At 39.0% G+C, this 13,814-nt stretch overlaps 1 protein-coding gene across 7 annotated transcripts in view; it reads right to left on the reverse strand.

Annotated features, from left to right (window-relative positions):
• Positions 1–13,814, reverse strand: part of LOC115439717 (homeodomain-interacting protein kinase 2) — a 137,668-nt gene that overhangs the window by 6,765 nt on the left and 117,089 nt on the right. For all 7 annotated transcript variants that reach the window (XM_030163678.2, XM_037447605.1, XM_037447601.1 and 4 more), the window contains 12 exons: positions 12,816–13,034; positions 12,272–12,426; positions 11,510–11,686; positions 10,669–10,822; positions 10,150–10,251; positions 9,731–9,841; positions 9,047–9,226; positions 8,293–8,412; positions 2,364–2,593; positions 1,815–1,880; positions 565–675; positions 57–280 (listed from right to left, as the gene is read on the reverse strand). In XM_030163678.2, coding sequence (XP_030019538.2) covers positions 57–280; positions 565–675; positions 1,815–1,880; positions 2,364–2,593; positions 8,293–8,412; positions 9,047–9,226; positions 9,731–9,841; positions 10,150–10,251; positions 10,669–10,822; positions 11,510–11,686; positions 12,272–12,426; positions 12,816–13,034 — 1,849 coding nt within the window. The remainder of the gene's footprint in view (positions 1–56; positions 281–564; positions 676–1,814; positions 1,881–2,363; positions 2,594–8,292; positions 8,413–9,046; positions 9,227–9,730; positions 9,842–10,149; positions 10,252–10,668; positions 10,823–11,509; positions 11,687–12,271; positions 12,427–12,815; positions 13,035–13,814) is intronic.

The raw sequence follows: 13,814 nt of genomic DNA on the forward strand, positions 1-13,814 counted from the left end.
TTGAAGTTATTTTATAGGCTCGTGTAAAGTGTATAAGTTATAATGTAATAGGCTACCTCTGTTGTCGTGCGGGCGGTCGCGGCGCGGCTCCTCGTCGTCGGAGTCGGAGATGGTGATGACGGAGACGGCGGGCGACGGCGTGTCGCGGATGGTGATGGTGTGGTGCGGCGCGGGCGGGTCCCAGGCGCCGGCGCCCGCCGCCACGCCCGGGGCCGCGGCGGCCGAAGTGGCCACCGCGCCCACGCTCGCGTTCGTCGTCACGTTTACTGCTCGGCTGTTCCTGTCGAAATAGTAAATGCGAAAATCATATTTTTGAACTTTTGTTCCTTCGTTATTATTAAAAGTATAACAAGCTTGGATTAATAATGATTAAATATACAGAAATATTTTCATAAGTATATGGTCCAATTGTTTCCTGTTCTTCTCTCTCTTTTCCCAATAGTTAGCCGTAATCTGAATGCGGAAATCAAGCTCTTATACCATACATCATCATCATCATCATTTTTGTGATAGGAGGCCCTATTTACAAGTTAATACACTAGCCAACGGAAAAACAATTCTCACGTGTGATCGTGATGATTATGCCTGTGCCTCGAAGGCGGCGTGCCTTCCTTCACTCGCTTCTTCACCGGCGATAGTTGCGTCGGCTCCTTCTTGCCGCCACTGCTTGCCATACTGTGGACACATTGTACATGTTAAAAGTTATGTTAACCTGGTAAGACTCTATCATATAGCAAGAAATAGAAAATAAGCTATAGTCAAAACTGTTAATAAATTTGGAACTTTAAGGTAGGAAATACTTCAGAGTGATGATTAAAAGAAATTATATTACAGTGAAGTGTGTCGGGATGACCCATCAAAATAAAAACATATATTAACTAAATAATGTCGGAATATGTACACAGTTTTTTTTTCATTAATTATATATTTTTCATATTTGTAAAGGGATTTGAAGCGCTTATACAAATTTAATAGATTAATAAATCGAAGGAATAAAATTAACAGTGCATCCCAGTGTATGACATTATAAAAAAATATTTAAAACAATATGAAGAAGAACAATATTTAATATTGTTAGGAAAAGATATATTACAACTTTACATACAATATACATAGTTTATAGTTATCATATATATTTTTTGTTGATATCAATATAGACTGTAATAAGATATAAATATATATTGGTTACAACTACAGATGCATTACTAACATTTAGAAACAACACAACATGAAAAGATTACGACACTTGTCAACAAAATTTTGTAATATGAAACCAACAAATGACTAATCATCAAGAACCTAAGTTCTTTGTGTAAAACATGGACTGCAATCTACATAATCACATAATTAACTTTCTGATTAGGGCCGCAGACAATTTTTGAGGTATTTTTGTCGTCACCGTGTTATGGAGTCGAAATTGACGTTCTGAAGCACTTTTTTAGTGTGTCACCATCTTTATTTATAATAATAAAATAATTACACTGACATAAATTAAATCATAACATCAGTCTATGGTCCACTCTAATGGATTTCTATATACCATCTCATCAGACCGTTCCGTTATCAGTATTTGACTTCTGATCACTTTAAAATAATTTTCTCTCGTTATATTTCAGGATATAAATATTTTTTGATCATCAATTTTATTATTAATGGCATATGGTAATTTTTTCAATATTTTTTTAAATAAAATTAAATCATGTATTAAGAAACAAAAATTTTGCCGACGTGTGTAAATGAACAAACACAAAAGGATGACAGTGGAGGGTCACGTTGAATGATTGTGATGGGGGACATTGGGGGGTTGTAATAACCTGTACTGATGCGTTTGGTGGTGCGGCTGATAGTGCGGCACCGCGCTCGTCTGCTGCTTTGTTGATCTGTCGACAACCCCGCACTATGTTACCGGTTCATTACAAATTTTCTATTGGAATCTATCTGACTAAAATTTTTTTTTTAAATATCAGTATTAAAGTTATTCCCCAAAGACTATTGCAATTGGAGTTTATTTATAACATCTATTTTTAATTTTAAAAACCATTTTTTTTTTTTCAATATGACCTAGCTAGATTTTTAAGTCATTTTCAAGTACGAGTGTATGTTTATGGGGCATCTGTATTTGCAAGTTATTTATTATCTAACTTGAAATGTAAATTACTTTTATCAGAATCTCTTATAATTCGTCTAACAGAACTATCAAATTATAATTGGAATCTTCATTGTCAATTAAGAAGACACAGGGCCACCCTTACCCTAAAGGGTCTCAGGATGTGCGCTCAGTACACCGAACATAGCTTAATTAGAAGAAAATCTCTAATAGACGTATGATTGGAATCTACACTATACGTAGACGGCATGTGTACCTTTTATGCGTGTGATGGTGATGCGCATGGTGCGGGTGGTAGGGGTCCCAGACGTCGGGGTCGGGGAGTGGCGCGGGCTCCACAATGAGCGGCGCGCGCCACTCGCCCACGTCGCCCACGCCGCCCACGCCCGCCACGCCGCCCACCCCCGCCACTCCCGCCACCCCGGCCACGCCGTGCTGGTGGTGGGCCGCTGCTGCTGCCGCTGCCGCTGCTGCCAGTTGTTGGACCTAGATTGATAGTATGTTAATATTGTCAGAAATAATTCTAGCATTTTCTATTATAATGGCATTTTATTAATGACAAGATTCTGTAGGCACTTCAAGAAACTGCAAGAGTATTTAGAATACAAACAATGTTTTTGTTTTATCTTGTTTTTAAACGATCAAAATTTGGTTTCACTTATATTCTGTACGAGTAAATAGCGAGGGTGCAATGTGTAATTAATAAGAGAGTATTGAGTTTTGATAACTTATTTAATGTCTCTCACCAATTAATGTTTGCAAATGTTCGTCACTCTTAAAGTTAAGGTTTAATGTTAAGTTAATGTTCAATGTTAAGATAATGTTAGATTAATGTTAAGATACCGAGGACTGAACCCGACTGCCCCGGTAATCGGTTGTTTTACAACTACAACGCTATTGCCAAATACAATTTTACGTAAATGCGCCGCGTCCATTTATGCTAACAAAGGTGTTCGGTCATATTACCCGAACATATTCCGGGCGCAGAAAAGTAAAGATAAGATAAAAATAAAAACTTAAAACTAATACATATTTTGATATCAATTACACTTATTGTTATACAGTAACAATTATGCTTATTTAAAACCGTTGCCTCGGTATAGGCGAGCATGATTTGTTTAGCACTGCACGTTTGTTTATCTTAGCATAAATATGCTCATTCGATCCACGGTTAACTATTGGCCACTGCACGTTATCACTACTGTCTCGGATCCTATCCGTTTTTGGATCTACACCCGAAGGGGAACTAAAACACTGCACTTTAACACTAGGCTGATCGTCAGCCGTCATTTGCACTCGTACACTATTGTCGTGGGTATTGGGGGTAGGCTGGAGCTCGATGTCTGGAGAGATGCGAGCGCTGCGCACTCGCGATCGCAGCCGGCGACGGCACCACAGGATGCCAGCTGCTAACACGCCTACGCCCACTAGGATGTAGCTCACCGAGTATAAGTGAACATCGTGAGGAGATAATGATGTTCCTAATTCGGCTTGGCTGTTCTTCATCTCTTCTATACGTTTGTGTAGTTTATTTAGTTTTAGTTCCAACTCATTGGAGTCCGTGATGTTAAGGAGGTTTTCAAACGGTATTGAGGTATTGATTAGGTAGTTCAACTGATCTAATTTGGGTACAAAAACATTGTTTGTAATGTTCATTTTATTCTGTATCCTTCTTTGGGCATGGAGGGTGAAGTCTTGGCCTTTTAATAAGCAACCAGGTTCCAGATACAATATTCCAGCTTTGTATAGTTGTCCCAATTGGATTCGATCTTGGCAAATTATGTTTATGGAGTAGCTATTACAGAAGTAGTACAAATAGAGAGAAGGATTTGTTAATGGTATCAATTTGTTTTCACATGTTGTCCTTTTGACCTTACATGATTTGGTTCTGCTATCTACTGCACAAAATATGTTTCTATTTTTCTGTGGGTAAACTGGCTTTTTCAAATCGCATAGCCAATTTTCTTGCTTAGTACACAGGGACAATTCTTCTTTAGTCATGGTGATATATGTGTCTCTTTTTATATCTGTGGCGATGTATTCGGACAGCGGAATAATTTCATTCATTGTGCTCCCGACTTGATGAGGAACGGGTATTGTTTTATATAATTTATATCGATCTCGGCTAATAAGTGGGAATGTCATTTCAAATATAACATATTTTTCCGTAAATCTTGCTTTCAAATTTAAGAGTTGATATAGTTTCTTTACGTCATAGGGTTCTACTGGTAACATGGTATCATCTGACAAATGCGCAGAGATGGTAGTCAGTTCAGTTTGGAGTTGAGCAGGAGTGAGTAAATGAATGTTGACCTGTCCGTGATGAATATTTGTAAGTATATCTAGGATGGTGTCTTGGTTCCCTTTAAGCGTTAAAAATAAATTGGTTGCAATGAGAGACATTAAAGTGAAATCTTGAAGTAAAGACATATTGTTAATTTTTGTTGTAGTCTGTTTGATGTTTTATCCAGATTAATTAAATGTTGATTAATAATTTTATGTTGCTGTTTCATGATGTCTTCTGTTCGCTTGAGGAGGTTGTACTCTGATTCAATGATTGAAGTTTGATTTTTCCATAAATCGACAATATGTTTTTCGTTCCGTCTGAGCAACTCGATATCCTGAGTGTATTTTTCTGCGAAATGTTCATCCAGTACACCGAACAACGAATTTGCTACGTAGCCAATTCCATTGATTAAACCGCGCCGCTGTCTGTTGTGATCGCGCGATTTCTGTGTCATCAAAAGTTTATTATAGTATTTTAGTTCACTGGACTCGTGTAACAGCTGTTCGACTATCATGTTACAGTGCCCGTCACCTATTGTTTTGCATGTCATATTCAAGTAGTTGGTTAATTTGTTAAATGCTTGCACTCCTTCCCAGTATGGAGACATATCATAGAAAATGACGAGGGTCCAAACATCCTTGGTTAAACTTAGGGTTGCTATAGGGTCAAAATACAAAGATTGTTCTTTTCCTAACTGCGTGATGTTATAGGAACCTGTTACACTGCCACATATTATGGTTATGAAAATTGTTAGCGCCAACGTTATGCACGAAAGGGAAACATGAGCGTTCCTTTTTGTCCCTGTATGTTGTTTGTTTTTCTTTGTTAGACTGTTTCTTCCGGTTTGTTCTTGGTTCTTCTCCGATGAAATTAATTGTTGCTCCGTTGTTGTGGCTTCTAACGGTAGGACAGAAAGTTTCGTGATTGGCCTTTTTATAACACCATTTCGAGTTTTTAGCGTAACCACTCGAATGTATCCGTCGCTCCCTGGATGTACATCAATCACTCTACCCATCAACCACTTTCCTGCAGGAATATTGTCTTCATGTATAACAACCATGGCCCCGATCTTCAAATTTGTTTGAGGCTTCATCCATTTGTCTCTCGAAGTTAGCTGAGTTAGGTATTCCATTCTCCATTTTTTCCATATCTGCTTAAAAATACTGTTAGTTAAATGCCATCTAGTTCGTGCATCCGTTTTGGTCTCAATTGTCGTTAACCCAGATCTTCCTGTTAAGAAATGAGCGGGTGTTAAATAATCTAAATCTTCAATATCTTCTGTAAGCGAACACAAAGGTCTCGAATTTAGGCAGGCTTCCACTTGAGCCAGGATTGTTGCGTATTCCTCGAAAGTTAGCCTTTGTTCTCCAATAACTCTTTTTTAGATGGTATTTTAAACTTCGAACTGCTCTCTCCCACAATCCTCCAGCATTTGGCCACGCCGGCGCGTTAAAGTGCCATTCTATGTTTAGGTCCGCTACTTCAGCTAGTAATTTGTTATCGTGGATTTGCTTCAGTATCTCATATTCTTCTTGAAGGGCTCTATTTGCTCCGATGAAGTTGGTACCTTGATCGCTATACAGGTGGCGTGGTGTTCCTTTTCTCGCTGCCATCCTTCTAAGCGCAGCTAAAAATGCCGAACTAGTCAGGTCCGATACTATTTCTAAGTGTACAGCCTTTGTAACCATGCATACAAACACCGCTACGTATCCCTTTGTTGCTCTCACGCTTCTTCCTTTGCTCAGTTTAACCTCTACAAAGCCTGTATAGTCTACTCCTGTATGGTAAAATGGTGGAGCTTGATTTATTCTGGCTGCAGGAAGATCCCCCATTAGTTGGTACTGTTTTCTTGCTTCATGTTTCCGACAGGTCACGCAGTTTCTTAATAGGGCTTTCGTGCTGTTAATCCCTCCTGGTATCCAATATTGTCGTCTAAGTGTAGCTAAAGTCAGCCTAGGTCCACCGTGAAATGTTAATAAATGAGATTCCAGTATTAGAAGTTCAGCTAATCGACCTTTAGCTGGAATGAGCTTCGGGTGTTTCATTTCGACACTTATGTTTGCATGCCTTAGTCGTCCTCCCACTCTCAATATGCCGTCATTGTCAATAAAACAATTCAAATTTAACAGTTTACTGTTTCGGCCGACTATTCCATCTCGAATTATTTTTTCAATATCGTCCCAAAATTCCTTTCTTTGTACGTATTTTATAATTGTTGACTTAGCTTTACGCAATTCTAATAATGTTAAATACGGTGGTAAATGTTGACGTCGTGAAATTGGTGTCAATGCCCTATGTATCCATGCAAGTATGCGCACTATTTTTCTAAACGAATTATGTGTTTGTAATAATTCCTCTATAATTGCATTATTATGTTGTATAATGTTAACTTGTTTTATAATTCTTCTATCCTCCTCTGTGTTGTAAAATATATGCTGTTCTTGATCCTTTTCGACCTTATACGTTGGCAGCCATTCTGGTCCTTGCCACCACAAATGGTTTTCGACCAGCTGGGTCGCAGTTATCCTCTGCTTGCGCAATCCGCTGGATTTTCTGTTGACTTTACATAGCGCCATACATAACCTGGCATCGTCTTCCTTATTGTGGTAACTCTATTCGCCACAAATGGCTTCCAGCGTGTCGAGTCACCTTGCAGCCAACCCAACACGACCATGGAGTCACACCATCCATAGATTTCGTGGTCACAATTTATGCTTATTCTAATTTTTGCCATTAGTTTGGCCAATAAATATGCACCGCAAAGCTCAATTCTCGGTAATGTGATCGCCTTTTGTGTGGTACAAGTTTCGATTTAGCGGCGACTATTATAGTTTTATTTGTCGCTTTGTTCCGCGCGTATACCACGCACGCGTATGCTTCAATGGATGCATCACAAAAGCCTTGAAATTCAATAACCTCCTTCTCTTGGGTTAAAATCCATCTGGGGATCACACAACCTTTAATGTTTTCGCTATCAGTGATTAACTTAGACCATTCATTATAAATTTCGTCAGACACTACATCGTCCCATTTTAGATCATTTTTCCATAGTTTTTGAAACAGTAATTTTATTTTCGTAGATAAAGGTGTCAACCAACCTAAAGGGTCAAATAATTTAGATATTTCCGATAATAACTTGCGTTTTGTTAATTTTGATGTGATTTTCGTAAATTTGCAGCTAAATGTAAAAAGATCTTCCTTTGGTTTCCAGCTTAATCCTAATGTTTTTGATGTGTCTTCATCTTTAAAATTATATGTAGTGTCGTCTGTACGTAAAGTTATATTTTCGAGTAAGTCCGGCTCGAAGGACCAAAAACTTAATGTACGAGTAAATAGCGAGGGTGCAATGTGTAATTAATAAGAGAGTATTGAGTTTTGATAACTTATTTAATGTCTCTCACCAATTAATGTTTGCAAATGTTCGTCACTCTTAAAGTTAAGGTTTAATGTTAAGTTAATGTTCAATGTTAAGATAATGTTAGATTAATGTTAAGATACCGAGGACTGAACCCGACTGCCCCGGTAATCGGTTGTTTTACAACTACAACGCTATTGCCAAATACAATTTTTACGTAAATGCGCCGCGTCCATTTATGCTAACTAAGGTGTTCGGTCATATTACCCGAACATATTCATTTAGAATAAGCTATAATATTGTGATATTTACGTTTTTAGTATAACACAAATGATTTTTAATTTAATCATAAACAAAAAATATTATACCACATGGGAACAGTGTTTAGAATAATAATAGTATATATTATAATCATGTAGATTAATGAAGGTGGAGGAAGCCCGTTAAGTATGCCAGAATCGTGCAAAGTGACATTGCATAGTCTCTACCTACCCCTATGGAATAGAGGCATGATACTATGTATGTGTCATGTGAGGTGTGTACCTGGTAGGCGGGCTGGCACAGGATGGAGGACACGAACTGGTGCGGGAAGGGCTCGGCGGCGCGCGTGGCGTACTGCCGCGCGCCGCCCACCGCCACGCGCCCGCCCTGGTACAGCTGGTACTGCGCAACAACCACTCCTTATTACACGCATAGTCAAGGCAATCGAACTTCGGCATTTTACCACATCGTCATGTCTTCCGTAAACCAATTTAAAACACGACGGCCGATCTGATCAGGTCAGGTGCGCAGGAGTTATTATAGTGCACAAGAGTGTGCGCAATACTCAAGTGCACTTGATTTGACGGCAATCCGACATGAGCGGAGATAGATCAGTGACGGGTTTATGTGCTTTGATCATTATGCTACACGTAACGCCAGCATAGTCACCACTGTATACGAAATGAAAAACTCGCCATAGTGGCTCACATTGACGTCGGGTGATATCAGTCGACACTCTATCCGGATTCTTATCATCAGATTCAGTGACGTCACTTCAGAATAAAATAAAAAATATCAATAACCACCTACACCAACTTACAAATTATTATTTATCACAACTTGACAATTATATAAAGACATTGAACATTAAAATCTATTTACGAATAAATAACTGTTTGTTAATTCTTTCGGAATTATTTATTATAAACGGCCGATAATGAGTGTATATCAATCGGCATAGACATAAAGTATTACTATTCCCAATTAAAAAAATAATATAATGATTGACATCAGTTAGAGCGTGGTGCATACTGACCAGATTGTCGTATGGCGCGGCTCTGAGACGCTGCTGGTTGATGGTGAGCGCCAGGTGGTGTGCCGCCGGGGCCGCCGGGCCCACAACCGACCCCACGCCGTACTCCCCGCCCGACCCCACCGACCCCACGCCACCTACGGACCCCACAGAGCCCACGCCCGACCCGGATCGCCTGCACACCTGCAATAAAATAAAAATGTATTATATTTAAAAATGTTCTACACGAACATAACCAACTCTTTAATAACAAAAAAAAATGTAATTAATTATACCAATAATCCATCACATACAAGGTATAAAACCCGCCATAGTGGCCCACGTAAGTGTGTCGCGTAACAGAAGTAGTAATCTGGACACTATTCCATTTACCATCAGATGGAGTGGTGTTCTTGAGCCGTGCATTATAAAAAAGCAAACCGACAAATCTAATAAACACCCCAACGGAAGATCAGCGCTGGCTTCACTGTTGGCATATTGCTGAGTTGTAGCCTTTTTTCTGACAAATGTAGTTTAAGTGTTTTTTGTCTGTTTCTTTTGTTTGATATATGTGTATGTATCTTGTGTTTGTTGCAGAATAAATTTCTTTCTTCTTCCTAAACCCGAATTTGTATCTTAGTATATATAATAGGGTCAAGATATGCGGACGATGTATGTACTGTGTAAGGAGTATGTGTAGAGATGTACCTCCATCATCTGCACGGAGGCCTTGACGTTGTTGCAGTGCGCGTAGTCGACGAGATGCGCGAGAGTCACGAAGGCGTGGTTGAGCGCCTCGCCCGGCGTTATCCTGCGCTCCTGCAACACACACCACACACATTATATATAAGTACTTCAATATATTATACGTATTGTAACACACTTTACTTATCATCATACGACTGCCATAGGCTCGTTTCCCACATTTTCATTTAATTATTCCAAAAATAATTGTTTTTAACTACTAAATATAAGGTAAATGTCATAATAAGGATAAAGCAAAACTTTAATAATCATAATATTATTATCTATGAGCTTCTTAATTAAAGCATAATTTCGTAAATCAAATAAGGTATGAAGTACTTCTGCACATTTTAATGTTTCTAATAAGAAATGCATTACATTACCTGGTCCATAGTAAGCATTCTCTTTAATAAATCGATGAATTCCCTTCTGTCCGCTTTCTCAGCCAAGAGTTGGCCTCCTTCAAGATCCGTCGGAACGTTGACCTACGAACATAAAATATACCAAAGTTATAAAAGGATTATATACATTAAGAACGTTTTCCATAGCAAAAACAACGAGCCAACCGTATTTCTAGAAGTTATGAATTCTAAATTTGTAATACATATCGAAAATTAAATAAACATGATATTTCTACAATATTTTATTTTTACTTTTTACGTTTTTTTATGTGGCTGTGTTTATTAATTTCTTAATGAAAATGCCACTAAAATAATGATTTCGTACATCTCCTGCGTACATCATTTTAATATGCAACTATCGTAGACAATTTAATAAGGATCAATTTGGCGGTTATTTTTTTTTTTGAAAACAGCTAAATTCGATTTTTGAATCATCCGTCCTCATCCGTTGAACTAGTATACATACGTATTCAACACACTATAAAGATACTAATTACTAACCTGTCCTATGTCGTCTAGACAGTTGAATATGTACTTCCTGGCCTCCTTGCTCTTGATGCCGGTCTCCAACTCGTGTTCTTCCGGAGTCTTCAGCCTCCAGAACGGGTACGTGCTGTCCACGTCGCGGTAGAAGAACTTCGCGGTTTTGCTCGCGCTGGGAACAATAGCGATAAGGTTATGCTTTTCATCAAATACATCAAGCCTTTATCCCCGAAGGGGTAGGCTGAGGTGCTATTAGGGCTCACTTTACGCCTATGTGTTCCGTCCCATGATGTGATAGCGAGCGAGCCTATCATCATATCAGGCACAAATTCCAGACCCAAGGTTGATATTGAGTAGAAAAACATAATATCACTTTTGTCGACCGGGGATTTGAACTCAGACCTTAAAGCAGTGTCATAGCGCGCAGGCCAAACAACTACGCCACTGAGGCAGCGTAATATTTTTTTGATTTTTTTCATGTAATATTATTTTATGGTCGATATGATAGTAAATAAGTATTAATGCTGACCCACAAAATACCAACAGTACAACCATGATTTCATTTGGTTGTGAAAAAGAACGATTGGACTGACATAAGAGTTATTAGACTACCTTATGGAGGCTTTCTATCACATTTTTGGACGAAAAAATGTCATAGTATTCAGATCGTTTATAAGAGGATTTAAATTGTTTTCAGAGTTTTTTTAAAGTATCATATTTTTCCTAATTTTAGCTTCCTATTTGTCGTGTGTGTGTTCTGCACAAAATAATATGTTTTACTCTTGATATTGTGTGAACTTGTTACGGCTTCCAGCGTTTTTCTTAGGGTAAGGCAAGTATTTAGATAATTATAGCATACCTGTTGAGCATATGTTCTGTGGGCAGCCCCTGCGTCTGTGAGATGTATCGGATCTGGTCGTACTCGGAGGAGCCTGGGTACAGCGGCCAGCCGAGGAACAGCTCCGCCACCACGCAGCCCAGCGACCACATGTCGATCGCCTCGCAGAATCCCAGGCCCAGGATGATCTCTGGCGCTCTGCAATACACATTGAAAAGTAAGATTGATGTTACATTATAGGTAAATATAGAGCATAGCATCACGCCTTCCATTCAGGCAGACATGCAGCACACGAGGGCGAACCTATTGACCTTTGTCGGAAAAGTACCATTTGTACAGACTTAAGGGTGTCCTTACCCAACCTTGATAAAATCCGGGACTTCAACACGATAATAAAAATACGCCACCGTGGCCGTCCTTTCCTTGTAATCATGTAAGAATATTTATACTAACAGACATTATCATTAAACGATTCCAATTTTAATCCTCGATCTGACCTCTAACAACCTAAGTATTTTTTTTATGTAAGTTTTTTTTTTTTTTTGTGAATATTACTCTATTATTTCGCACCCAAAATACAGGTCTTTTAACCTAGTTTTGTGTATCGCTGTAATTCGTGTTTAGCACTATTAGGGTAGTGGTAATATTGTATAAGATGAACTAATTGTAACAACTGTTGTTTTAGCATATAAATTTGTATTTCAAAAATCTTTGATCTGATTGGTCGGTTTTCGCAATTGGTGTAGTTTATTAAAAATGTGGGTATATAGAGCGTGTACTCGCCTGTAGTATCTGCTCTGCAGGTAGGTGTTGCAGACGGCCTTGCTGACGTGCGACGCGCTGCCGAAGTCGATCACCTTGACGCGGTAGGGCTGTCGCGCCGGCTCCACCAGCATTATGTTCTCCGGCTTCAGGTCCGCGTGGATCAGGCCCAGTTGCTGAAAACACGAACGTATATATAGCATCATTTTCCTTTCTACGGGTCGACAGGGGTTTCATCAGAACATACATTTCGTCAGCTGTGTTAGTTAAGTTGTAACAAGGCGAGACTTGCCATTTACCAGTGATTCTAAACTGTGGACGGACATTGAGTAAAATACCCCAATATCACGTTGGCCGAACCGGATATTGTACCCGACACTTCGGTGCAGTAGCCATACATTATCGTCTCAAATGTGGGAGTACTACTCCTCAAGATTATTTCAAACTTCTAAATTTATAACTTATTTTATTTTATTTAATGTTGTACTAGTGTTGCAGTCTGTATCGATCGAGTGAACTTTTAAAAAGTGTTATGAATGCGTCGCGTTCCACACCGATGTCTGACCTTGAGTTTGAGCAGCGCGGTGAGTACTTGCTGCAGTATGGGGCGGATGTACTTGAGCGGCAGCGGCGAGAACTTGTTCTGCTTGAGGAAGTCGTAGAGGTTCTGCTCGAGCATCTCGAACACGAGGCACGTGTGCGAGCGGTGCTGGAAGCACTCGTACGCGCGCACGAAGTTGAACTCGTCCGCCGACTCCTGCGACAGCCGCGACAGGATCGACACCTGCGCGCCACCACATCATAAACGGTGTGTACGTATTAAACAAATGTATTCTTCACAACTGTTACTATTTTTATTTGGTGTAAATTCTCCAGTTAAAAAAAAAAAAAACAAAAACTATTTGTTTTTTTTTGACTGGAAATTAAACTTGACTCGTTAACTCAAGGTTAAATTAAAATCTAGTATATTTTATTACCCAGACAATCAGGCGTAAAACAAAAACGTTGTATTATAAGCTCAGAATCTAGGATGGTTCGAAGGACCATTTTAACACATGGGAGGTCACGAGTCCCGCGAGATCCCAAATCCACAACGAGTTCACTATTGGACAAATGCCAAACTATAACAGCGAACGTATAAAAACTTCCGCGAAACCCATGCAAAATAAATAGAGAGAGAGCTAAACGCTTCATTAGTGAAACGTATTATTTTTGAACGCGAAAAATATATCGTCTTTATGTAAACAACGAGAGAGATTCTTTTGAACGTTAACGTAATTTGATGGTTATTTATGCGCGGTGTTACGTTAAAAAACATGTTTTTCACGCAATCGCGTCGTGTTTACGGCTTTGTTTTATTTGGATTTTATTATTTTTAGTTTTTTTTGTTTAAATTGTAAATTCTACACGTTTATTGTCTATGCAATTACTGAGAGCCGTGTATCTCTTTAGAATAACAATCGTCAGGATAGAGTTTACATGCGTAGGAGTTGCAGCAGATGCATTCATTTCAACCATCGCTATTTTAAGAAAAGTACCTTGACCAAAAGTCTTAACCTTATGC

The sequence above is a fragment of the Manduca sexta genome, chromosome 7 (genome assembly GCF_014839805.1).
Source record: "Manduca sexta isolate Smith_Timp_Sample1 chromosome 7, JHU_Msex_v1.0, whole genome shotgun sequence".
NCBI lineage: Eukaryota > Metazoa > Arthropoda > Insecta > Lepidoptera > Sphingidae > Manduca > Manduca sexta.